The 16,967-nt window shown below is 44.6% G+C and overlaps 3 protein-coding genes across 3 annotated transcripts; 2 read left to right on the top strand and 1 right to left on the bottom strand.

Annotated features, from left to right (window-relative positions):
- Positions 1-958: 958 nt before the first annotated feature.
- Positions 959-1,514, top strand: LOC6613111. The gene is made up of 3 exons (XM_032714003.1): positions 959-1,102; positions 1,157-1,324; positions 1,383-1,514. Exons 1-3 carry the CDS (start codon positions 959-961, stop codon positions 1,512-1,514), a joined length of 444 nt encoding a protein of 147 aa, XP_032569894.1.
- Positions 1,515-6,520: 5,006 nt separating this feature from the next.
- On the bottom strand, positions 6,521-12,067 carry LOC6613108 (out at first protein). Its single transcript, XM_002037553.2, has 4 exons — positions 11,722-12,067; positions 9,850-9,963; positions 9,449-9,767; positions 6,521-8,958 (listed from the first exon to the last, which is right to left on the bottom strand). Exons 1-4 carry the CDS (start codon positions 11,986-11,988, stop codon positions 8,660-8,662), a joined length of 999 nt encoding a protein of 332 aa, XP_002037589.1. The 5' UTR covers positions 11,989-12,067; the 3' UTR covers positions 6,521-8,659.
- A 334-nt stretch (positions 12,068-12,401) lies between these two features.
- LOC6613107 (protein sly1 homolog) lies at positions 12,402-14,863 on the top strand. The gene is made up of 5 exons (XM_002037552.2): positions 12,402-12,578; positions 12,653-12,812; positions 12,870-13,558; positions 13,621-14,330; positions 14,385-14,863. The coding sequence occupies exons 1-5, from the start codon at positions 12,551-12,553 to the stop codon at positions 14,715-14,717; spliced, it is 1,920 nt and encodes a 639-aa protein (XP_002037588.1). The 5' UTR covers positions 12,402-12,550; the 3' UTR covers positions 14,718-14,863.
- Positions 14,864-16,967: the final 2,104 nt, after the last annotated feature.

Genomic DNA, 16,967 nt, shown 5'->3' with positions numbered 1-16,967 from the left:
TGCGGCGCCAAAGTGTAAAATAAAAATTGAAATGAAATAAACGCGGCAAGAGTCCATAAACAAGAGTGAGTAAAAAAAGAGCGCACAAAAAAGGGCCCAAAAACCTTTTAGACAAACTACAAATTTAATTTCTCATCCAGATATGTTTGGCAAATGAAATTTCTGTTTGAGCACAAAACAGAGGGCAATATTATATTGGTTTCGTACACATAAAAAGACAACAAATATTTTTCTGATTACAGATACTCGTATGTATTCCCTTAGCGTTGGAAAACCTTTGAAGCATTTAATTAAAGCATGCTAAGTAATTAAAATAAATCCAATTATTTTCAAAGTGCACTCCCTTTGTGTTTCTGTATTCAGTCTGCTTATTAATATAACAATATTCATTTGAGTCAGCCATGACCCGTTTTTAAACACATCATGTTTATTTGTTTAATATTCCCAACAGATTGTGTGCCAGCTGTTGCCAAAAAACCGAGATCAATAAAACAACATTATGCAAAAAATGTACTTTAATATTTGATGAGATACTGGCAACCTCCACAGTTTTCCCTAGCTGCCCTCTTTTTAACTAGAATTGAGTTTATGTAGGCCACTCTTGGCACAGAGCCCGGCTGTGTTTTCAATTAAATTTTCACAATTTTCCGCCCGAAGAGAAATGGCCTATGCGATAAATATCACGAAAAATACTTCCGCGAGCGTTGAAGGCCTAGTTAGGGAAAGTGGATATGGGAGAAAGTGAGCAGGGTGAAAGTGAATTTCCAATCCATATCCAAGCACGTACTTTAATGACCAGCAATATGTACTGCAATACTAACATAAGCCTTAAATTGGATTTTAGATATTCATAATTCATGAATTATGTTGTTCAGTTGACTTTAGATGGCTTAAAATTGTGCGATTGTGTTATATTTAGTAGCTGGGGTTAGTGCAAAAGATGCGGATAGTTTCCAGAATGGAATTCACCAATGTTAAATGCACAAGTTTTGACAAGGAGTTCACCGACTTTGAATATTGCTATCTGAATTCGGTAAATCGGAGCTATAAATATCTATCGCTTAAGTGCAACCTACTTCAAGCTCCAGTGACTAAAATCAAAGTAAGTATCAATATTACCACTAACTAACTAACTATTAAATTGTATGCACTTCAGTTGAATGTTTCGTTCTTCAAGCGATTTAGTGGCTATAGACCTTTTATGTACAATGTCACAGTGGACTTCTGCAGATTCCTGAAAAACCCCAATTCGAATGCATTTGTTAACTTTTGGTACCGTATGGTTGTTGACTACTCTAATATCAATCACACGTGTCCCTACAACGTAAGTATCACTATCTCAGCATAATGAACTTCACACTGATCTATTTCCTCCTCTACAGCGCCATATACGCGTGGAAAAACTTCCAATCGATGTTGTGAATTTCCAGATGACAGAAGTGCTGCCTTTTCCGGAAGGAGATTACTTGATCGAATCCACTTGGATTGCTTACGACATTAAAAGAGTCGAGTAGTCGAGTAAAAGAGTAGAGTAGATGCTTTAAATAAGAAGTTGTACTCGATATGGAAAAAAGGGGCTATTCAGGGATAATTTTTCTCAGTGCTTTCCACCACTTTGCGCTTTGTGCTTTGGCTTTAATGTTTGCCGAAGAAGTGGAGCAAAAGGCTCACACCTTGCCCCTTGTCAGCCCATTTTTACCCCACGATTTTGTTTGTCAAGCTGGCGCCGGAGTTCAGTTGTAGCACAGTTGTTGCCGTAGCTGGTGTTACGCTAAGCAATTAACATGCCTTCAACACTTGCCACCGACCGCACGACAATCGCCAGCGGCGACTTGTGGCCACTCAAGGACTCAGGATACAGGACGCAGGACGCAGGATTCAGGATGCGGCACAATAAACGAGACGCTAACCATTGTCGCCTGTATGACTTTGTTATTAGCAAATGCACTTGAGACTTCGGCAACGAGGGAAGCTCCACATGGAAAAATAGACTACTAATAAGAAAATCTAAATGTTTGTTAAACTATTGAAATACAAGTCTGAATGTAACAGCACAAAAGTCGAATATAACCAAACTGTGTGGTGGCATACTTTTGAGGACTTGTGTAATCTTATTACCTTACTATGGCTTTTTCTCCCAGTGCACGCTAGAGAAAAGTAGTTGCAATGAAGCCAAGTGAGCACTTTCAAGATTTATGCGTCTGGTAGTCTCGACTTGGCGCGCTTCCTGCCGCTTCCTTCAGCTGCTGCCTCGCAGGACATCTTCTGCTGGCAGCGCGGCACATTAAACTTTTAAGCATAATTTCCTGGCGTATTGTTTTTAATTATTGTGGCAGCGCCAGCTGCTGCACATCTTATTTACAATTAAACTGCCGCTTATTTCGTTATCGAATAAATATGCAAAACTTAAGCGGCAGCTGCGACTACCATTTCCCCCTTATCTCGACGTCTTCCGCCGGCCAAAATGCAATTGCACAATTCTCAATTGTGCGCCAAATTCTGAACGACACAGTGTGCTGCCATAAATTGTTTTTGGCAACAATTCAAAAAGCCCTGCAATTCCAGTTGGCTTCTTAGGACTCCTGCCGGAAACTGCTCAAGTGCCACGGAGCTCGGGAACCGTCTTGGGGTGAAACTAAAGTTAATTGTGGATCGCACAGTGGGGTAGGTGGACGGAGTGGCTAGGAAAACTATTAAATTCATTTCGTTTATGACCTATATAGGAATATAAAGCATGTTCAAAATAAACTTTGAATATATTTAAAAAATTCCTTTTCAAAAGTTTTCATAAGTATATATGTATATCAAAGTGGTTTTTATCAATTTCCCACGAGACAGTGAATAAAAGCTGCTAGGGTAAACCAAAAATGATTTGGGAGATTATAATAAGCAGCTAAACCTTTTAAGCTTTCTTGGTCTTGCCACTTTGCAGCCACAAAACTTTTTCTACGAGATGAAAACAAATTCCATTTTACTTTGTGCCCCCCAGACCAGCCAATCCCATCCAAAGCCCCCAAAAGGTGCTGCCCTTGGCTAGCTAAATTTTCTAAATAATTTCACAGCGCCTTATTACGGAGGCCATTTGTTGGCCTCGGCTGGGAAAAGCGGATGGGTGGGCGGGGCATCATGTAACAGGTTGCCAGCCCATCACACAGGAGATTAGGCAGTCGGAAAATGGAAAAGCTGGGGCGCTGCGCAGCCGGACTGGGAAAAGCGGGCAGGAGTAACAGCTGCTACCTGTGAGCGAAGAGTGGCTTACCCTTTTTTGCCGCCTCTTGACGGCAAAAGCTGAAGAAGAGGCCTCGATTTTTAAGCCATATCAGTCAGGCAGGAAGGACAGAACTAAGTCCTCACCTACACTAGAAAAAATAGGGAAACACTGTCATTATAAAAAAAGAAAGATATTCATAACAGCAATGATCAATTGTTCAATTTACTAGTACTTAAATATTATTTTCAAATATATGAAGTGAGATTACATTGGTTAATCCTGGGCTACTGACTTTTCTCTCAGTATCCCCCGGATCCGCTTCCTTCGGGCTGCTTTTGTACTTTGGAAAAAAGCAAATATTTGTATTTCTGCTTGAATGGCTGAACGATTGAACTGAGAGCGAAATTTGAACTGTAGCAAATCACACGCGTTTGATTGATGATTTGGCAGCAGTGCGGGGACGTGGATTTGGGTATAAACCAACCCGACCCAAAAAGTAGCAAAAAATCTGAAATAAAAACGGAGAAAAGGTTGCCATTCAGCTGAAGAGGGCGTGCACATGCCGATGCTCCCTGCGTATCCTTAATATTTGTGCGGGGTGAAATGGGAGAAAGGAAGCTGAGCTGAGCTGAGCTTAGTTTTGTTTTGTTTCTTTTCCGACGAACACACATAACTCACATTAATATGCATTGCTGATAAGGCAGCCCCCAACCCTCACCAATCCCCCCCGAAAAAATCAAACAAAAGCAATAAATCAGGGCAAAGAAATGAATTTTGATTGTCATTGATTTATGTACAGTGCAGTTGGGGAGCTCCACAGAGGACGACTGACCAACAGATCCCACCAGCCACACGCATAATGACAGCGATAATGATGACAGGACGAAGACGAAGGACCCGGAAAAGGTCCCTAAAAACATTCCAGCCGCCTTGGGGCCATCCAATTGGGTCGATTCAATTAGCTGTCATCAAATGACAATTACAAATGAATACGACAGGTGTTCTGGAAAACAAAATCGATTTTAGTCGAAATAAATGTGGACATAAGCAGACGTTGCCAAGCGGAAAAGTAATCATTTTATTAATGCAATTGCCATTTTGGGCGTAATTTGGTTATAATTGTTGGCTAAGTAATCTCTATGAAATCTCAAAAAATCCAAACCATTCGTTAATAATACCGATAAATTTGTCAATTTTAATTCTAGTGTATTTAATTGGGAGCTACAATTTCCCTTTACACCCTTAGCAGTACGTTTAAAAATTTAATTTATTTTGAAGTAAAATATTTGTGAAAAACTGAACAGAAAGACAAGCCAAAGTTTCATGATTTTAGCGCGCAGACCCTTAACTTAATGTAGCCATTTTCAATTAAATGGAGTTCAATTCAAGGGTCACACAAACAATAATTATGGCCTACCATTAGGCGCAGTCGTTTGGCCATAAACTTTGTACTCTTGACGATCCCCCCGCTAATTGTTAAAACTTTCAATTATGCCGAAGACCATCCCCCCTTGACCGCATGCCCACGCCCCTGGCAAAGGGGCTGGTGGAATGTCAGTCTGTGCGTCAGTTTGTCAAGTTGGCAAAAGTGAAAATTACATTTCAACAGTAGTTGGCAAGTCGTCGGCTTTTGCAGCTGCCTTTGTTTCACCGCCCTACGTGACTCGGCCAAATTAGTGGGGTTTCTGGAGGGGGGTTTATTACACCCAACCCCCTCCCCCTTCCAGTTTAAGTGCGCCTTGAACTTTGCGGCTGAAGCGAACTCTGGAGGGCCTATTTGCGATGATTACACGGCGTATGAGTGATTTTAATTTAACGCAGAGATAAACACACGAATGCCTAGCGACCGAGTCCCCGATACGAGCCCTTCTGATATATGTATGTACATATGTATGCTAAGTACCCAACATTCCGTGTGTGGGCTTTAAGTAGTTATGCAAATATTAAGCGCACAGCCGCCTTTTGACCTGAAAAGTCAATAGGAAAAACTCATACACGGGCATTGGAGGCCCATGTACTTCTACTCGCACTCGAGAACTTTTCGCGGGGAAAGTCGGCGGAGAAAGCTGCTTTCGCTGGCCTGATAACAAACACTGACAAACCACCACGATTGCAAATGTCAAGAGCGCAGATTTTTGAAGGACTTCAATGGGAAAGTTGGGGAAGTAAAGTTGAACAAGGACGCAAGTAGCTACATAAATATATAAATATTTTGTTTCACTGTTGCGCTTCATTTAATATAAGTAATAATAGCTTATTTGGTTATTACACAAGCTATATATTCATGTTGTTTGTGCCTCACCTTATTGATTCCGCCAATTTTGCTGGGTGCGCGGCTGACCAGTGTAAAAACAAAAATATGGATGGGAAAATCGAATTCCGAGAGTGTAAACTTAATTAAGAGCCTGCGAAGAGAGTCGATTTTGTTTGATTTACACGCCAGCAGCTGCATGCTTTAATTAAACGGGCGTGGGTCGGGACGAGGTCACCGGGTGGCCCTGACCCACGCCAGGCCACCATGGCGCTTTCCGAGTAGCCAGCTGTCGCTGATTACCCACCAGGAAATGACCCACCCACCCACCAAAAAAAAGGCGCAGGCAAAAGGGATCCAGGCTCTGGTATTTCATGGCTCATTAGGCATGCACATACGTTTGTGCTCCCCATCGGATTGGGAATCGGATTGGGTTTCGAGGAGCTCCTGGAGCAGGACTCCTGCGCCATTTCCGACTGGCACTCCTACTCCTCCTCCTGCAGCTGCTGCTGCGAAATCGTAACAAATTCAATTTTCTACGACGCCGATTTGGTTTCCGCACGTCTTAAGCTATCGTCGGCTACAGTCGACGCCATGAATATAGTTATTGGCTGAAAGTGTTTGTCTAGATGTCGGTTGGCTGCGTGCTCCTCCTGGCGGCGCCGCGTCGATACCGATTGCGCAGTAAAATAAATGATAAGAATCTGTGCGCTCTGCTCATGAATTACAAATCGCATAAAGGATTTGCCACTGGTTCGAGACAGCGACAAGGACGAGCTGCTCCTTCAATGCAGTCCGCACTGCAGACAGGATGCGGATGCGGATGCGGATGGGGGCCTCGCAGCGGAAGGATCCTGTTCCTGGCGGAGGAGCTGTGAGGACTGGGCAAACAACGCACAGCATGCTGGGCATATTAATGCATCGAGAGGTTGGCTATTCCGTGAGCCCTTCAATGATTAGGAAAATGCATTGCTAAACTGGGCTTTCCATCGAATGCAGTCGAAATCAATGCAAATAAGCCTGAAACAGAAATTCCAATCACAATAAAAGTCGGTGTCGAGTTTTTTCATTACTGGTTTTTTATAAAACGTAGAATTCGTCAGCATTTGTATTAAGACTATTAATTTCAATTTCTTAGTTAGGACTAGTCGATTAATCGTTAATATTGGCAAATGCTCTTTACACAATTCAGATCATCGAGTCTTACCAGTTTTAAATGCTTAGTAATACTAATCAATTTCGTTTCCATTACATTTTATACAGTGAGTCAAAGGAGCTGTCTTCCTATATTGTAGAAAAAATTATTATCACCGTTGGTTTTTCTTTTTGTCGAAACTTTTGGTTTACAACTTCTGGTTTTGGTTTGATTTCTTTTGTAGTACGCTTTTAGGAAAATATGCCATTCTAACACTCTAAGAAGACTAGGTTCTTGAAATTTATACAATAGATTATTGTTCTTGGTATTGTTTATTATTGGTATCAATCAATTTGCTTAAGGTTTTGCCATCGTAAGGTATTTCATTTGTTTCGAATACAAAGTGGAAAAGGTTACAAGTCAAAGGCAAAAAGGCAGGCGTGTTACGGTCTAGTTTATAAGGATTAAATTTGAAGGGAAAGATTAGAAGGAATGAAACGGGATGGGGTATCTCAAACAGCCTTTTTCGAGTGGTAAGATGCAAAAGCTTTTTATTTTTTTATGCGGCAGTCGTTTTGGTTAGTAGAATTCTCCATCTACATTCACCATCCCCCAAATGGCTACATATCTTATTCTTGTGGTTTTTCTATTACAACTATTATGAGCACAATTAATTCCGAGTTTTTCCAACGCCCGACATACATATTCTTTAGGTCAATTAATGTCCTTTTTCTACCGCTCGTAAAATATGCTAAGGCCACATTTAATTTATTTATACTTCTATTCCTATTTAATACTCTTGAGCTCAACGCAACACGGGTGGAGAGGGCGTGCAACGCGATATTGTGTCCAACAATCTTAATACATCTAATCAGGCTTCAGTTAAGGTAAGTGAAGTGGAGATAAAGGCAAACAAAGGAAACATAAAGCGCTCTAAAAGGGTAATTGAAACGAAATTGCTGCGCACAATGTGCATGGAAAAGTATGGAGTGAACGGGCAAAGTAAACAAATTGAAAGTGGACTTGAAAGGTGAGCAGGCAAAGAAAGCTGGGAGGTAAAATTGCTATAAATTCTCAAATACCTTGGAAAAAGTTAAGAAAGATCTAAAGAGTGATAGATAATTACAAGAAAGGTGCTGCACTATAAGTAAATCAATAAGTTTTAGGTTGTAAAGCTATGTCATACAAAATGTAAATCATTTGATAAAGGATCAAATTGTAGGAAAGGATTAAATGGCAAAGGACTACGTCTCAGAAGTGCTTAACCTTTAATTCAGCGAGCTCTCTTAGGATTAAATTGAATAAGGACACCTAATCTAGGTCTAAAACGAAATCCGGCATAAGCGTAAAACGTAACCTGGCTAAAAGCTAATCATCGTTAAATATACATATATATACATAGTATACAGAAGCACATTTTTACATTTATTTCGTTTTACTCCTTTTTTGCTGTAGTATAACCTCCACCCAGTGGCTTGCATTCGAATGTCCGCGTCCAGAATCGTCTTGAATCGTGAGCGGAAAAAGTGTCAGCATTCGTTTTTTTCCTGGACGTGGAGTGTAGTGGATTGTGTAAGTTGGGTTTTTCAAGCGTTCATTATCACGCAACGATGGCGGCCATTGCGGACGACGACGACGACGATGATGTTGATGATGATAATGGTGGTTTTACTGATGATGGTGTTGATGGTGATGACTGGTGATGCGGAGTGGGGGCAACCTGAGAATGATGCTGATGCTGCTGCTGCTGCCGGCTGGGCTTATGTTGGGACTGGGACTGGTGACGGGACTGGGAAATGTGATGGACCGGAAAACTCCACAGAGCAAAAGGCATCTGCTGCTGGACCAACAAAAGCAGTTGGCGTAATTTGTTGGTCGTCGTTGTTGTCGCTGCCGTTGTATCCTTCCCACTTCCCCCAGCTCCCCCGCCAGTTATTGTCGCGGTCGTGCTAGCTGTTCTTGTTTCGCCACCCGGGCAGGTGGCTCTGGCATCATCCCCAAACTCGCTCCCATTCCGCCGCCTGGCGCAGCGCATCTGCATCAGCTGCAGCTCGCCGCGTCGTCATTCATCCCAGAGGCACTGTTGTTTCTGCCGCACATAATAGGTAAACTGTGTGCACTTGCGGCAGGTCTTGATGCCGCAGCGATAATTCGTCGGCTGTGCCTGCTGCTGGGCGCCCGACGAGTCCGCTCCGGCGACTCCCTTGCCCTTGCAGTACTTGAGCCCGCAGGGATACCAGCCGATGCAGGTCTCCAGGTTGCACAGGCAGGGCGCCCACAGGCTGCTCACCTCGTTGCAGCGCGTCGAGAGCGTGTCCGGGAACTTCTCGGTGGCGGCCTCCAGGCTGGAAATCGAGGAGCCTGCCGGGAGCCGGAGTACAACGAACGGAAAGCGAAACAAAAGCGTAAACAAAAAGTTTGAAACTGGCAAATACCCTAAAAACTGGTCGATATCTGTACTGAAGTTTTCCATCTACCAAGATTTCAGACGGATTTCTCTCACTACTTTCCTAACTTTCGATTAACATGTTTTGGTTTTAACTTATAAGTATAATAATTGGTAACTCTTTAAAAGGCAAAACTGGAAATGAATGCTTTAACTTTTTCCGCACTGGATATATGCAAGTACTGCTTTTATAGATTCGTTTTATTTATTTTGTTTGTGCAAAACTGAACCATATTGCGCAGCGCACGCGATAACTTTTTATAGGTAGAACTTTAAATAATCAGAAGCACAAACGGTTTTAATATTATCACAAAAATGGAATTGTCGAAACATGTTTAATGAAAAAACATTCCAATTAAAGATTTACCAATTCCACGCACTGAACATCCCCAAGGAAGCACTCACCTGGCAGCTCCGCCCAAGCTTTAAGGTCCACATCCCGGACATAGGTGGCGTCCATGGCCTCGGCGCAGAGTCCCTGCAGATGTCTAGTGATGGGCAAGGACCGGTTGAGCTGCACCCAGCTGCTCATGGTGAAGGTCTCGCGGCCCTTGTCCTCCTCGGGAGTGCGGATGGTGTGCGGATTCTTCTGGCGCAGCTTGGCCATTGCCGCCGAGGAGATGAAGTCGCCCTTGTTGAACTTGGTGGCGAAACACATGACCTGGTACTGGCTCTGGCCACGCTCCTCCTCGCCGAGAACCAGAGCCTTGAGGATTTGAACCTCCTGCGGGGAAGATGGATAAGAGGGATTCAATTTAAATTGGGCCTCTCGCCTTGCTCTCCAGAGCCTCGGATCCTTCACTTACATTGCGAAAGTCGATGACCTGGGTGATGAGCGTTCCGTCGGTCTTCTGAAACTCCAGCGTTATCAGGTCCTCGGCAATGTTGGAGGTAATACTCTCCTGGATCACCTCGCCGCCCTGCAAAAATTAAAAACAGGAAATGAAACGGATTAGAGAGCAACAAGTGTTAAATTACATTCTCGGCATCCCTCCCCTAGCCAGCTTAAATATTAATACGGCACAAAGGCCGTCACGAGATGATGCAGAGGGGTTCCTTACGTTGTCAGGACTTAAATTAACTATGACAGCTCCTGAAGCTGGGCGGCCATGAACCAAATTAGAGTCAAGAGAGTTGAAAAATAGAAAAAAGCAAGCATGGGGGCCAACGAAAACGAAACGAAGATGAGTGGGATGGCGTTTGGCAAAGGGAAGGATGGGGATGAGAGCGGAGGAGCCAACTCCTCATCCCACGACAACTGAAAATGTAGTTCAACAACAACAGCAGCAGTATTTGCCCTCTACACGTGTACATGAGCAAATTTGTTGGATGTGGGTGGTGTTGTTGTGAGGATACCCTGGACTAGACTACTTTCACTGTTCTGAAAACGGATATCTTAATCCTGATGTCTTTAAGTAGCTGGTACAAAATTACGACTGATTAACTATTAGAACTAGTGGAATTTAAATTTGGGTTTCCCAGGGTATTTCAAGTTTCGACCCTTGCAACAACTATGTTTTCTGCTTTGTTCTTGTTGCTGTTGGGTTTTCCGTGTGTTTGCACAAAGGCGCATGTAAACAAAGAATAACCGAGAGAAGTGAGAAGAGAGGAGGAAGTATGGAGGAGCGAAGGAAGAGAGCCATCAGTACATTTTGGGGCCAGGGACAGAGCGCAGAGAACAATGAAGGATGTCACATGTAAACAAAGATGTACGAAAATACGCTGTGTGCAAGTGAGATAGCGAAAGCGAAAGAGAGAGAGGCTGCCTTCATTTCAAGCCCAGTGCTTTTTCGGCCAACTAATCTAAAATTTATGGAAAAGCCGAAAGCAAAGTGTCAATATTGAGCCAGTCAAACAAACGCAACTAATATTAAAGTGGAAAAACGAAACGACAGCCAAGTGAAAGTTTCAATACTGGCATTGAACTGTACATATGTATGTACATGCATATATGTACATAATGCCATTGCAAGCATGTAGAATAGCGCTTTGTTTTATGGTCATCAGGCATCGATGGATTATCTGGCCTACTTAACGGTCTACTAATTAGATATTGGCGAAGTACAAGCTCACAGAACATGTTTCCATTCGGAGAATCCTGTATTTTGGATAAATCAATAGGAGACATGATTTATTGTGCATCTGTGCTGCACGAATCTAAATTGGTAAACCTAATCAGCGTGGGTGTGTATGCGTGTGTGCAATCCTTTGAAATTGCCACTTATTGGATTGATCCATGGACTGCGTCTTCTTAACAACGAACTAAGCATTGCTTATTAAATAAGTGTTGTATTTAAATTAAGGCATCATTGCTAATTTTAAAAGCAATATATTGCCGTATTTTACAATGTATGACTCGGAAAATTTCAGATACATATACTTGTCAACTTGACAATTCGACTGTCATAGCTGTCAAAACTGTCACTGAATTACTATCTTTTTAATATTTAACCATTTGTTGTTTTCGCGGATTTGTTTATTTGTCTTGAGCGCCTCTATTTCGCTCTCGCATTCTCTCGCGTTTTAAATTTGTTTTGCTTTGGCGCGCTTATTTTCGAAATGAGATGTTCGAAAATCAGATGGGCAGCGCTGCCAGCGTCACTGTTTCTTGTTGTTGCGTGTTGTGTTTTGCGTTGTGGGGGTTTAAGTGTTTTAGGCCATGTTTTGTGATTTCGCACCTGATTTTGGACGTTAATGAGCAGCTGGGAGTGGGCGAATGAGTCCACGCTCATCACTATGTTGCACAGCAGGAACCACAGAAACGCGCGACTGTGCTTGAAAAAGTGATTTTTACTGACGACGCGACCGCAGCAATTGCCGTGCGCTGGTGTTCGAGTACGGCTGAGTGCCTTAAGATGTGCAAGTCGCCAGCGGACCTGCGCCTGTTTTACCGCATTTGCGGCAGTTACTATGCGCTGGTGTGGATGCTCCTCCTTCAAGATCATTGCGATGCGACAACAATTTTTAAATAAAAGCACAAGAAAGCACAACGAACCACTCGCGTCGACGAACGAAAAATAACTGGCTGAAAAAGGGGAAACTGACTGGAAGGTGACTTTTCGAAATCAGCTGACAGGTGTGACCGTGCGGTAATCCCAAAGGTAGCTGCCAACCTTCTCGAACTGAAGCATACGAATTTCGATTGTAGAAAATATACCAAACCAATATAGCTGCACTACACTGGCACACATATATATAGTATTATACTTAAATTTAATCGAGCTTCTTTCAAACCATGGGAACGACTCATAACGAACTAAATAAACTACATTCACTTTCATTTAGTATTTCAATATTCTTCTTGGCATTTCCGCTGCGTACGTTCACACCAGCCGCACAGCTGATGCCTGCACTATGCACTAAAATTCCCCAAAACGCGTTGCCTCGCCGTCGCTTGTGACGTGTTGTTTTTTTGTAAAATATGTTTTTCAGCTGCTAAAAGAGACATAGATTGTTGAAAATCCACTGAAACTAACTCAGAAGGACAGGCTAAAGACGGAACATATAATGCTGACCCTGCGGGAGCGCCAAATCAGTGAGAAACTTTGAAAACAATGACCCCGTTGTAGGGAAAACCTAATTAATGGGATTTCCTATTAATCATTGCAGATGCTATTAAGCAGATGCTTAATTTGAACTCGCAGCAGCCGAAAGCCCTAGCTGCTGAGCCCGTGTGGAAGATCCTCATCTACGATCGCGTTGGCCAGGACATCATATCGCCCATTATTTCCATCAAGGAGCTGCGCGAATTGGGCGTGACTCTGCATGTGTAAGTTGTGCAAGATCCTCCAGGAATCCATTAATTAAAGCTTTAATTTATTTTCAGGCAACTGCACTCGGATCGCGACTCCATTCCGGATGTGCCGGCTATATACTTCTGCCTGCCCACCGACGAGAATCTGGACAGGATTCAGCAGGACTTCTCCAACGGACTGTACGACGTGTACCACTTGAACTTCCTAGCTCCCATTACGCGCAGCAAAATCGAGAATCTGGCCGCCGCAGCCCTGCATGCCGGCTGCGTGGCCAACATCCATCGCGTTTACGACCAGTATGTGAACTTCATCAGTCTGGAAGATGACTTCTTCATCCTGAAGCACCAGCAGAGCGATCAGCTTTCATACTACGCCATCAACCGGGCCAACACCCGCGATGAAGAGATGGAGGCCCTGATGGACTCCATTGTAGACTCGCTCTTCGCCCTGTTTGTGACCCTGGGCAATGTGCCCATCATCCGCTGTCCGCGGAACAGTGCCGCTGAAATGGTGGCACGCAAGCTCGAGAAAAAGCTGCGCGAGAACCTTTGGGATGCGCGTGCCAATTTGTTCCACATGGATGCCACGCAAGCCGGCGGTGGAGTGTTCAGCTTTCAGAGACCTGTGCTCCTGCTGCTGGACAGGAACATGGATTTAGCCACGCCGCTTCATCACACCTGGTCGTACCAGGCGCTTGTGCACGATGTTCTGGACTTGGGACTGAATCTTGTCTACGTGGAGGACGAGACGGCTAGTGCGGGCAAGTAAAATTACATTTATCAAGTTGCTGACACTCACCAACTACTTTTTCCTATTCTTTAGGAGCCCGCAAGAAACCCAAGGCATGTGACTTGGACCGCAACGACCGCTTCTGGATGACGCACAAGGGCAGTCCATTCCCCACGGTGGCCGAAGCCATCCAGGAGGAGCTGGAGTCGTATCGGAACTCCGAGGAGGAGATCAAGCGCTTGAAGACATCGATGGGTATCGAGGGCGAGTCGGACATTGCATTCTCTTTGGTCAACGACACCACGGCCAGGCTCACCAATGCCGTCAATTCGCTGCCCCAACTGATGGAGAAGAAGCGACTGATCGACATGCACACCAAGATCGCCACTGCAATCCTGAACTTCATTAAGGCTCGCCGACTGGATTCGTTTTTTGAGATCGAGGAGAAGGTCATGTCGAAGCAGACACTGGACAGACCGCTGCTGGACCTACTGCGAGATGGAGAGTTTGGCCAGGCGGAGGACAAGCTGCGCCTGTATATCATCTACTTTATCTGCGCCCAGCAGTTACCCGAATCGGAGCAGGAGCGGCTCAAGGAGGCGCTGCAGGGAGCCGGTTGTGACCTAACTGCCCTTGCGTACGTGCAGCGCTGGAAGGGAATCATGAACCGCTCGCCGAGCATCAGCCAAGCCACCCAGTACGAGGGTGGCGGCACCAAGACTGTGTCCATGTTCACTAAACTCGTCTCACAGGGCAGCTCCTTCGTGATGGAGGGCGTCAAGAATCTGGTGGTCAAGCGACATGTGAGTTTCTCCTTCCAAATACAAATTCTAGTTCTATATCTTAATTGCTTGCAGAATCTTCCGGTGACCAAGATCACCGAGCAGGTGATGGAGTGCCGCAGCAATGCGGAGACGGATGACTACCTTTATCTGGATCCAAAGCTGCTCAAAGGCGGCGAGGTCCTTCCCAAAAACCGTGCTCCATTCCAGGACGCCGTGGTGTTCATGGTCGGCGGAGGCAACTACATCGAGTACCAGAACCTGGTGGACTTCATCAAACAGAAGCAAACGTCCAATGTGCAACGGCGGATCATTTATGGCGCTTCCACGCTGACCAACGCGAGGCAGTTCCTCAAGGAGCTCTCCGCCTTGGGCGGCGAGATCCTGTCGCCGACGGCGACGAGTTAGGAGCGGCTGCTCCGATTCCATTGCTGCTGAGCGGAGTGGACCGGGTTTTGGTTGCATGTGCATGTGCATGTGCATGGGTGTCTGTGTGACTTCTTTCGTTTACTTTAAGCATATCCAAAAATAAATTAAATGCCAGGCAAAAAAGAGAAGCAAGCGAACGCAACGGCAGAGGCAGAGCTCAGCACTCGGCAATTACTCCAACCTGACGCTTAATCCCCGAAGGACAACAAGCAAAAACATGCGTAGCCTCGTGTACAACAAGCCCAAGGAGCTGGTGCCGGAGCTGCTGGAATGGGAGCTGGGCGGCGGGCAGGGGCACTCGCATTCTAGGCACCCATTAACACCAACTTGGCAACGCTTTGATGGACAGCTGACAGACAACCAGTCAACGGCTGAGGCGATGATGGCCCAGCCATCCCGATGACCGCTGCCTTCGGCGGCGCTGCCACAATTATGGGGCGACAACTATGCGCGGCACTTGGGGACAGGCGCAGAAGCTGGCAGGGACAGCACCCAGCAATTAGCACTATCCCTGGCCAACTATGAATGGACCTAAGCGAGGAGAGTCGCTGTCGATGGCATGGCCAGCGCACTGGAGCACTAGGCGCATTTTTTCGAAGCACTGCAGCTCTGATTGAATGTCGCTTCCTTGGGAGACGGGCAGGCAGCCAGGCAGGCATGTCCATCAAAGAAGAGCGTTAAATTATCCCTGAAAGCCCATCTTTGGCTTGGATTGTTTTTGCAAAAAAATATGATGTAAATGAAAATTCCAACAAGTAGGAAGAAGAAGTGGCAGGTAAAGGAATGCTTAAGGATACCAAATTATAGAAATCAATTGTAATAACAAAGATAGAGATTATTGAAAATTATGAATATCCCACATTTGGGCAACCTACTAGTGATCCCAAAGATTTTCCTCAATTTAATGGAATTTGACCAGCGAAAGGCCATAAAAAGCTCTAACTGAAAATATTTCCAAACACATTCAAGCCACTGTAGGAAGTTTCCCGAGATAAGCGGCAAACAAACACCACAAAAAATGAGAAAAATATGGAGGAGAAAAAAGCGATCCGTGGGCTAATTAACACTTTTGGTAAATCAGAATTGATGGCCCTGCTGAAAGGCCGCAGAAGAGATGATGACGATGACGATGATTATTCATGGAGCGTTGAGTTTAAATATTGGTTTTGGTTGGGCAGCCGGGCAGGGGTTGGGTTACTATCCAGACTACCCGTGGCCACAATTTAAATGTTAACATAAACAAGAGCAATTTAACAAAAGCCCAAGACCCAAAAAAGTCCAAAAGACTCGAAAAAAAAGTACAGGGGAAACGAGAAGTCGGACTCCCAACCAGAAACTGGTAACCCAAAGTGATTTCACGGGTGGTCCGAAAAGATGCGGCTCAAACAAATCATAAGGAAAAAATGAGAGGGAAAAACGACTACAGAAAATAACAACGAGAACGCAACATGAAAGAAATTCTTAACTTGCCACATGCATGAATCGATTATGTGGTAAATGCAACTGTCGCTGTGTGCGTGAGTATCTGTGTGGTGTGGATCTCGTAGCCAGCGGAGCTCCTCCGCCGCCGAGACCCAAAAATCGAGAAAAAATAAAATGGTCAGGCAGCCGTTTCCCACATTCCTGCTGTGAATCATAATGGCTGCCGCTGTCGTCGTCTTGCTGGATGATTCTGCCGGATCCGACCGACCCGCCCGATCCGCTCCCGCAGCGCCCCAGCCGCCCAATCTCCGCCAGCACACCGACACACACTCGCCGACATCCCATACATATATCATAATCTTAACAACTCTTAACAAGGCAGAACAAATTCCAAAATTCGAGGAGCCCGGCTCGAACAGCCAGTCAGGCGGTTGGACGATCCCACAAAATGAAGTGCCGGCCAGACAGAGAAGGCGATCTTCAGACGCAGCTTCAGCTTCAGCTTTGGGTTGGCATCTTCAGACCCAATGAATGGACTCGAAGTGGAGAGTCTGCTGAGATCTGGTTAGATATCTGGGTTCATATGGGAGGGCATAACCCTTGTGGTTTTGGTGGTTTTTATAAGCGCAATATAAGTTTTCCCCACTTTTATTAAACATCAATATTTGATATTGTTTAAGCAGTACAAGTAAAAAGTAACTATATACATATGATCCTAAATAATAAATATAATTAAATGTATCTGCAACCCATGAAATGTTTTGGATATGCTTCGTAGTATTATGCCATCTAAATTTGATGTAAGAT

This window comes from Drosophila sechellia, chromosome 2L (genome assembly GCF_004382195.2).
Source record: "Drosophila sechellia strain sech25 chromosome 2L, ASM438219v1, whole genome shotgun sequence".
In the NCBI taxonomy this organism is placed as follows: domain Eukaryota; kingdom Metazoa; phylum Arthropoda; class Insecta; order Diptera; family Drosophilidae; genus Drosophila; species Drosophila sechellia.
The sequence above is the reverse complement of the archived record's forward strand: the minus strand, read 5'-3'. Positions and strand labels throughout refer to the sequence as shown.